Source organism: Uloborus diversus, unplaced genomic scaffold (genome assembly GCF_026930045.1).
Source record: "Uloborus diversus isolate 005 unplaced genomic scaffold, Udiv.v.3.1 scaffold_14, whole genome shotgun sequence".
NCBI lineage: Eukaryota > Metazoa > Arthropoda > Arachnida > Araneae > Uloboridae > Uloborus > Uloborus diversus.
Window position 1 is genome coordinate 8,358,897 of NW_026558098.1, and position 9,149 is coordinate 8,368,045.

Consider the following 9,149-nt stretch of genomic DNA (forward strand, 5'->3'; position numbering starts at 1 on the left):
ATATTCTTCAAAGCCTGTTTTGAAGTTTATTGCGCCAACAAATATATGAATGTATTTTTAAAAACCCTGTTGCATTCTTGTTTTTTTAAATATAAAGGCCTATTCAGTCCCTTGATGGCTGAGGGAATATTTGAGAATCCATCCTTTGTATAAACCCATCACCTTGTGAGCTTTATGAAGAATCATTTTCATACTGTTCCGCAATGGCATATGAGAACAAGCATGGATCGACACATTTGTGTCAGTACTGTTCGAAGCTATTTTCTTCTGCTTCTAATTTAAAAAGACATGCGAGGGTCCATATTGGCGAAAAACCGTATTCTTGTGAAAATTGCTTAAAGACATTTTGTAGCTTTACAAGCTTAAAAGAGCATATTAAAACCCACACTGGCGAAAAACCATTTTCCTGCAAAGTCTGTTCTAAGAAATTCTCTAACCATTCGTATCTGAAAATACACGTAAGAGCCCATACTGGCGAAAAACCATTTTCCTGCAAAGTCTGTTCGAAGGAATTTTCTCAACTTGCGCATATGAAAGTGCACTTGAAAGCCCATGCTGACAAAAAACTATATGCTTGTGAAGTATGTTCTAAGGAATTTTCTTATAACATAAGCCTGAAAAGGCATTTGAGAATTCATACTGGCAAAAAACCATTTTCCTGTGAAGTGTGTTCGAAAAAAATTACTCAACTAAGCAGCCTGAAAGAGCACTTGCGAACGCATACTGGCGAGAAGCCATTTTCCTGTGAAATGTGCTCTAAAAAATTCTCTAAACTAGCAAACCTGAAAGAACACTTGCGAACCCATACAGGCGAAAAGCCATTTTCATGTGAAGTGTGTTCTAAGGAATTTTCTAAACTAGGCAACCTGAAAAGACACTTGAGAACCCATGTAGGCGAAAAGCCATTTTCCTAAGGAGTTTTCTAAACTAGGCAACCTGAAAAGACACTTGAGAATCCATGTAGGCGAAAAGCCATTTTCCTAAACAGTTTTCTAAACTAGGCAACTTGAAAAGACACTTGAGAACCCATGTAGGCGAAAAGCCATTTTTCTAAGGAGTTTTCTAAACTAGGCAACCTGAAAAGACACTTGAGAACCCATGTAGGCGAAAAGCCATTTTTCTAAGAAGTTTTCTAAACTAGGCAACCTGAAAAGACACTTAAGAACCCATGTAGGCGAAAAGCCATTTTCCTAAGGAGTTTTCTAAACTAGGCAACCTGAAAAGACACTTGAGAACCCATGTAGGCGGAAAGCCATTTTCGTAAGGAGTTTTCTAAACTATGCAAACTGAAAAGACACTTGAGAACCCATGTAGGCGAAAAGCCATTTTCCTAAGAAATTTTCAAAACTAGACAACCTGAAAAGACACTTGAGAACCCATGAGGCATGTGTACATGCAGTTACATGTATGCCAACACCTGATTGGTCAACAGCCAGAAGCTAATTTAAATATCAATGAACCAATCACATGTTGGCTACAGTTAAGATACTGAAAAATTAATAAATACTCAATCGAATTTTATGTTAATTTTAATAAGTAATTAAATATATATTTTATTTTCTTTCTTTCTTTATTTTTTAACATGAAAGAATACTCTACCACAACTACCCACACATTCATTCCTGCACACAGACACAAGCACATATGCCTACACACACATACACATACCCCCCACACACACATTCATACACACAACTACCCACACACTTATGCCAGCACGCAGACACAAACACACATGCCTACACACGCATACACATACCCTCTACACACAAACACACATACCCCCCACACACACAAACACACACGCCTACATACACACACTCGTGATTGCGAAAAACATATTTTGAATTCAAGATGTCAAAATTCAAATTATTTTTTTTTATGTACTGTAATTTTTAATTCTTTTCATTTGATTTTTAGCTTTAATCAAGATTGCATGTTGTTGGAATTGAGCCAGTGTGATCCCAGACATTGACAAGTCCTTTACATTCTTTTGTTACTGCTTTCGTCTCGTGTCGAAGTGATCATCAGAGGAAATCCAAACTGTGGTAAAATCTCGCAAAACTTTGAAGTTCAAGGCTTTGTATACCGTAGCAAATTCATGCAACAACAAACAGAACATTGTAGTGCATATTTTGTTAAGTGCAAACTGCTCTAATTCCAGATTATTTTCTCGCGATATCGAAAGTTGATGCCTGAAGCTTTACTTGTCCTCAAATTCATGTGGAAATAGTTCTCGCTTAGGTATATTTTGTGAAGTTCCTCTTTCAGTTCGTGTTTCATTAATACACAAAAGTGAGACAAGACAGATGAAATAATGTTTAAAGCACTCTTTCCATTCTGAAATAAAATATTTTTGTTTTTGACAAGAAACATGATTTACCCGAGAAAAGACAATGCTAATCAGCGGTGAACCGTAGTCAAAAATCTTGCAAACCAGCCGGAGGAAAATTAGCTGTTTTTTGAGAAACCTCTCATTTTTATTTCTAGAACACATTTAATCGTGTTTTGTGTAATCGCCGGTACCATTTACCAAAAAAGTTGTGGGTGAGGTAGATTTCGTTTCATTTTGTTTGTGCGATTGCCTGAACAGTTAAATTTAAAGAACACTGATGCACGCATAGTGAACTTTTTTGGAATTAAAAAGGCATTGAATTACATCAAAGTAGAAGAGCAAAAAAAATTCCTTGACATCATACCTTATTCTTTGTTTTGGAAACTGAAAGATAATAGTAAATCAGTGAAACGTGTGATGTAGAAGTGTTTGTGTGCACAGAAGAGTTTATGGAGAACCGACTGTACGCATATACCCATTTAACCCATTCCTTAAGAAAACAAGTTCATTACAATTAAGCTATCAAATGAAAGTGTTGTAAATGGCATTCAGTTAAACTGAAACGATAAACAGTCTTACTTGAAAAAACTCGACTTTTGTGACGTATATTAGAAAATAAGTTATACCAGAGCCGAGCTTATAGCTTAAGTTACGAATTAAAGTGTTCAGAACAATACCTATTACGGTTATTGGCAAACAATTTCTGTGCCAACAAATGTTAATGTTCTTAATAAAATGTAAACTTAATAAATTCTAACCTTTTTAAGAGTTTGAAGACTGGAGGAATTTTTGAAAATCTATCATGTTGTGAATGTTATCAAAGAACACTTTCATATTCTCTCACAGTCTAAGATCCATGATGGCTCTGTAAAAAACTATTCCTGTGAACATTGCTTGAAGGCATTTTCCCAATCATCGAACTTAATGGCACATTTAAAAACCCATACTGGCGAAAAACCATTTGCCTGTGAACAATGCTCAATGGCATTTTGCACCTCTTCGAAGTTAAAAGGACATATGAGAATCCACTCTGGGGAGAAACTGTATTCCTGTGAATATTGCTCAAAAACATTTTCCTATGCTTCTGACTTAAAGAGGCATCTGAGAATTCATACGGGAGAGAAACTATATTCATGTGGATATTGCTTAAAGGCATTTTCCTATGCTTTTGGTTTAAAGAGACATCTGAAAATTCATACGGGAGAGAAACTATATTCATGTGAATATTGCTCAAAGGCATTTTCCCAATCATATAACCTAATGGCGCATTTGAAAACTCATACTGGCGAGAAACCATTTGCCTGTGAACAATGCTCAATGGCATTTTGCACCTTTTCGAAGTTAAAAGGACATCTAAAAATCCACTTTGGGGAGAAACCGTATTCCTGTGAATATTGCTCAAAAACATTTCCTTTTGCTTCTGGCTTAAAGAAACATCTGACAATTCATACGGGAGAGAAACTACATTCATGTGAATATTGCTCAAAGGCATTTTCCCAATCATATAACTTAAAGGCACATTTGAAAACCCATACTGGCGAGAAACCATTTGCCTGTGAACAATGCTCAATGGCATTTTGCACCTCTTCAAAGTTAAAAAAACATCTGAGAATCCACACTGGGGTGAAACTGTATTCCTGTGAATATTGCTTAAAGGCATTTTCTGATGCTTCTGGCTTAAAGAGACATCTGAGAGTTCATACGGGAGAAAAACTATATTCATGTGAATATTGCTCCAAGGCATTTTCCGAATCAGGGAACTTAATGGCACATTTGAAAACCCATACTGGCGAGAAACCATTTGCCTGTGAACAATGCTCAATGGCATTTTGCACCTCTTCAAAGTTGAAAAAACATCTGAGAACCCACACTGGGGAGAAACCGTATTCCTGTGAAGAATGTTCAAAAAAATTTTCATATTCTTCTGGTTTAAAGACACATCTGAGAATCCATACGGGAGAGAAACTATATTCATGTGAGCATTGCTCAATGGCATTTTCCCAATCAGGGAGCTTAATGGCACATTTGAAAATCCATACTGGAGAGAAACCATTTGCCTGTGAACAATGCTCAATGGCATTTGGCACCTCTTCAATGTTAAAAAGACATCTGAGAATCCACTCTGGGGAAAAACCGTATTCCTGTGAATATTGCTCAAAAACATTTACCTATGCTTTTGGTTTAAAGAGACATCTGAAAATTCATACAGGAGAGAAACTATATTCTTGCGAATATTGCTCAAAAGGCATTCTTCGATTCTTCAGCTTTGAAGAAGCATCTGATGACCCATACTGGCGAGAAACCATTTGCCTGTGAACATTGTTTAAAGCGCATTTTCCCAATTGTCAAACTTAAAGGCTCATTTGAGAACTCATACTGGCGAGTAACCATTTGCCTGTGAACATTGCTCAAAAGTATTTTTCCAAAGCTTCACATTTAATACAGCTGAGAACTTAAGAGAACACAGACTTTCAAGAAGCCATTTGCCTGTGAAAAATGCTGAAAGGCATTTTCAATCCCTCCAGAATTGAGAAGGCATTTGAGAATCTGTGCTGGAGAGAAACCACCGTATTCCTGTGAGCATCATTCGGTGGCATTTTTCCAATGGTCGAATTTAAAGGCATATTTCACAACTCATACTGGCGAGAGACCCCTTCGCCTGCGAACGTTCTCAAAAATATTTCCTGACGCTCCTCATTTAAAGGGAACATCTGACAGTACACATTGGCGAGAAAACCATTTCCCTGTGAATATTATCCAAAACAATTTTCCAGCTCTTTATATTTCGAGGTTCATTGGATGTACCATATTGGCGAGAAACCGTATTTCTCCTAAGTTCAAAGAATATTCTCGACTCGCGAACCTCAAAGTACTTTTGATAACCTGTACTTTAAAAAAAGCTATTTTCCTGTTCAGTTCCTCTAAAGAGTTTTTCTGCAAGGAAAACCTAAAGAAGTACTTAAGAATTTAGTTTTGCAAAAAGCCATTAAAAAAATGTTAAAAAATGTTGTACATTTCACTTGGTTAAAAACAAATCAAAAGTTTCTTTTCTTTCAAAACAAATCGCCAAAGCGATGAATTACATTAACGGTTGCTTTAAAACAATAATCCTAGACTGAACTGCTCAGTGCCTAACCTGCCAAGCGACCACGTCTACCGGAACCCAGCCCTTTTGCGAGTGAAGCGGTGTTTTTTCTTTGGCAATAATAAATGTTTCGCCAAACAAACAAAAAGGTGTAAAATCACATTAACTTATTAGCTTTCAAATCTTTATATATTAAGAGCTGCATTGCCCGGCTTAAATAAAAGAAAAAAAAAAACACCATGCAAAATTACCCTTCAAAACAATGATGACAGATATTAAAATACTTTTAAGAAATTAAAATTCGAAAGATGGATTTTAAAAGCGTAACCATGGAAACATGAAATAAAATAAGTTTGAGACATTAAATGAAAAATAAAGAAATAAACAAACAATGAATTCAAAAAGCGTAACCGTGGAAATGCGAAAATAAAATGGTTGACAACTTGAATCAAAAGGACATTTCGAAATCGATTTAAAAACGCTTGTTACTTTTTTCTTTGAAGATAGAAGCTAATTTTTTCGACCATAAGGTCGAGTGAGATCTGGAGTAAAAAATATCGCTTTTTCCAATGGTGTCAAAAATGAAACTGTGGGACAATTCCTTCACTTTTTCATTGAAAGATTTAATGAAGAAAGTAGTGCCTAAATTTCATCTAAGCCTAAAAAAGTTCGAGCTAAAAACCGCAAATTACTCCCGCCGTAATTAAGTTAGAGCATTGAAACAAATTGTTTAGAACGTGGAAAATTCTACCCTTTTCAACGATAGCAAATATTAATATGCAAGTAATTTTTCACACCCCTTTAATAGCCAATAATAGGCAATTTACGTGAAATTTGGGCCTAAATTGGAATAAAAAAAGAACTATTTATCGGATTTTTTTCGAATTATAGCCTATGTTACTCAGTAAGAAAGCACCTTTCATGTAGTGAAGGAATTTTTCAAATAGCTGCAGTGGTTCCAGAGATTACCTCAAACATATAAACACAAAAATCCACCCTCTCTCTTTATAATATTAGTATGGATTATGATTGCTTGCACTTGTTATAATAAAGCTATACCGCCGAAATTTATGGAACATTTAATATTAATTAAATGTTCATTAATTCAATTAAAAAGAACCCTTTTGGAGTATTTTCAATGCAATCAACAGTTCAGATTAAATATGAATTAATAATATGCTTTAAGAAGACATAACATATAAAAGTTTACTAATTACAGAAATAAAAATTTGACGTTAAAAAAAATATTACCTTAAAATAAAATTGAGTTTTTTATGACATCAATATTCATTTAAAACGGAACATTTTTGTATAGGTCAACTTTCGTTAACTTTGTTTTCCTTTTTAGTTTGATATCTAATTGGACTTATACCAAAACTCCTTATGGTATAACAATATGTATTTCCATGTATGTATGAATTTTGTAACAAATTATTAAAAGTACTTTTTGTAATGGAGTGGCGAAAATTAATCTTGCATGAGCGAGATACAACTTCAAACATTTTACTTTGTCCCTGGTTTGTTTATTTATTTAATTTTTTAGTGTACGCAACTTCGGGAGCATTCTTGTACCTCTGTTTGCATAACAGATCAGGTTTAGAAAATCGAATTCATTTTGCCTCTACTTCTTATCGCTCTAATCAATTAGTCTTTCTCCCAAGTAATTCATTTCATTGAATCCAGTACCTCAGCCAGTGACGGACGGATCCAGCCGATTGTTTTGGGAGGGGCCATCCGAAATTTTTGAACAAACTCCGAACTCCCCAGAAATTTTATTAAAATGAAGTTTTAAAAACTCAATTTTCGGGGCATCGAGACATTAGGTGTTTAGGTGGATTTAGGAATCTCCCTCGAAATGTTTCAAAATTTAAATTTCCGAGCAATTTTTGAAGATTAGGAAACTAAAAACCCATTTTGTCTATTTTTGATGATGTACGGAGAAAGGTCAGGTTTCGGACGCTGACCACAAAATAATTTTTGAAAATAAAGCTTAGAAACCAAAATATTCTGTCATTATACATTGACAAGTTTTCTAGCTCTTCAGCTGTCCGGCCTAAAAATGCACCTTTAGGTAATGTTTGCTTACATTAAATGAAGTGTGAAGGTGCTTAGAATCCTTCCTTCCTGGAAATATTTTGCCTTTGAGGCTCTAAAAATTCGATTTTTAACTATATTTATACATATTTTAGAAGGGGATGGAAGATTCGCGAGCTCCTCCAAAAATCTCCGTTTAAAGCTATCATCAAGTTATAAACTAGGGAGGGACGGGGTCCTATCAAAAATCGTTTGTAATTGAAGTCCCAAAAAAATTTCATTTAAGTGGTGCCTTTAAGCAAGTTGAGTGATAAGGGCTGGATAAGCTAGTTTCCGTTGACATTTTTTCCAAGTAAAAGACTTTAAATGCAATTTTTTGCTACTTATCAAGGCATTTGTGAACGGGCATGGGAAAATGGGATTCTCTCCTTAGTTTCGAAATTAAAGCTATAAAAACGAAAATTTAGGCTCTCTTTGGTCTTGTGAACAATAGGTATACTTTGAGAACAGCAGCATTTAGAGATTGTCCAAGTGTCTGTAGTTGAAATCAAGAAATGATGTAAAAGATGGAGAAACATTTTGGAAATAAAAATTTTGTTTTGAGGATAGGGATATTTTATCCCCCAATTAAGGCCTATACTTCTTTTTCAGTAAAACACAAATGTTAAATTTTTTTATCTTCTCATAATATTTTTTTCTCTTTTTTTTTCTTAAAAAAATTCCTACAATCACAAGGCTTTGGGAGGGGCCATGCCCCCCCCCCCCCGCTAGATCTGCCCCTGCCCCCAGCACGAAAGTTTCTTGATTTTTACATTTTGCTTTTGTTTTCTTTCAGAAGAAATCAGTTTTATTAATCGGTGAAATGGAAGGAACTTTGTACAGATCCAACTGAAAAAAAAAAAAAAACAGTTCTTAGCAGTTAAAATGCATTAAATTAGCATAGCTGAATTCTTAGAATGATAACATCTTTATCTTTACTGATAATAAAGCTGAAAGTCTCTCTGTCTGTAGGATGTCTGGATCTCTGTGACGCGCATAGCGCCTAAACCGTTCGGCCGATTTTCATGAAATTTGGCACAAAGTTAGTTTGTAGCATGGGGGTGTAAATTACGAAATTATCATAACCGTAACAAGGGCAAGCATAGCAAATTGGCGAGAAATTCCTCGTCCATTTATTGTAAATATACAGGCGAACCAAACGACCTTTTAATTTTCTACAACGGGCAAAGCTGTGCGGGTACCACTAGTCAAAAATAAAGTAAATAAATAAGAACTAGTGTGTAAAAATTACAACAACGTGTATAAAGTACAAATAAGGTAGTAAAATAGAGTTAAAAACTCAGCAAACAGCTGTTTCGGGGCTGTCATGTGCAAGCCCCTTCATCAGTGCAAAAAAGAAGAACGAAAAGTCCACACAATGTAGACTGAACGAACAACACACTAGTTTTTCATAAGAACTAGTGTGTTGTAGCCATCACAAAACTTTCTTTTATACCTTTATCGCCCATGTTATCGTTTCTACAAAATTACTCTTTGCGAAAGCGGGAAGATTTCGATAATTGGGGAATTAGTGATCGTTATGGGTAAGGCCCCTATATATACGAGTCGATGACGTATCAGCTTAAGTTCAGCTATTTTAGATCGGTGCGTGTGTTTTCTGGCAAGTTATCGTGTAAGGTTATTTTTGACCCCCGA

General features: G+C 35.3%; 1 protein-coding gene across 1 annotated transcript; it reads left to right on the top strand.

Moving 5' to 3' along the window:
- Nucleotides 1-570: 570 nt before the first annotated feature.
- On the top strand, nucleotides 571-8,346 carry LOC129232911 (zinc finger protein 716-like). Its single transcript, XM_054867013.1, has 4 exons — nucleotides 571-581; nucleotides 698-890; nucleotides 3,182-3,655; nucleotides 8,290-8,346. Exons 1-4 carry the CDS (start codon nucleotides 571-573, stop codon nucleotides 8,344-8,346), a joined length of 735 nt encoding a protein of 244 aa, XP_054722988.1.
- Nucleotides 8,347-9,149: the final 803 nt, after the last annotated feature.

Bases quoted from the DNA above. Each gene is read 5' to 3' on its own strand.
- LOC129232911 (XM_054867013.1), top strand. The intron at 891-3,181 runs GTAGGCGAAAAG...ATTCTCTCACAG, and splicing joins AAAGACACTTGAGAACCCAT to TCTAAGATCCATGATGGCTC. The intron at 3,656-8,289 runs GCATTTTGCACC...GTTTTCTTTCAG, and splicing joins CCTGTGAACAATGCTCAATG to AAGAAATCAGTTTTATTAAT.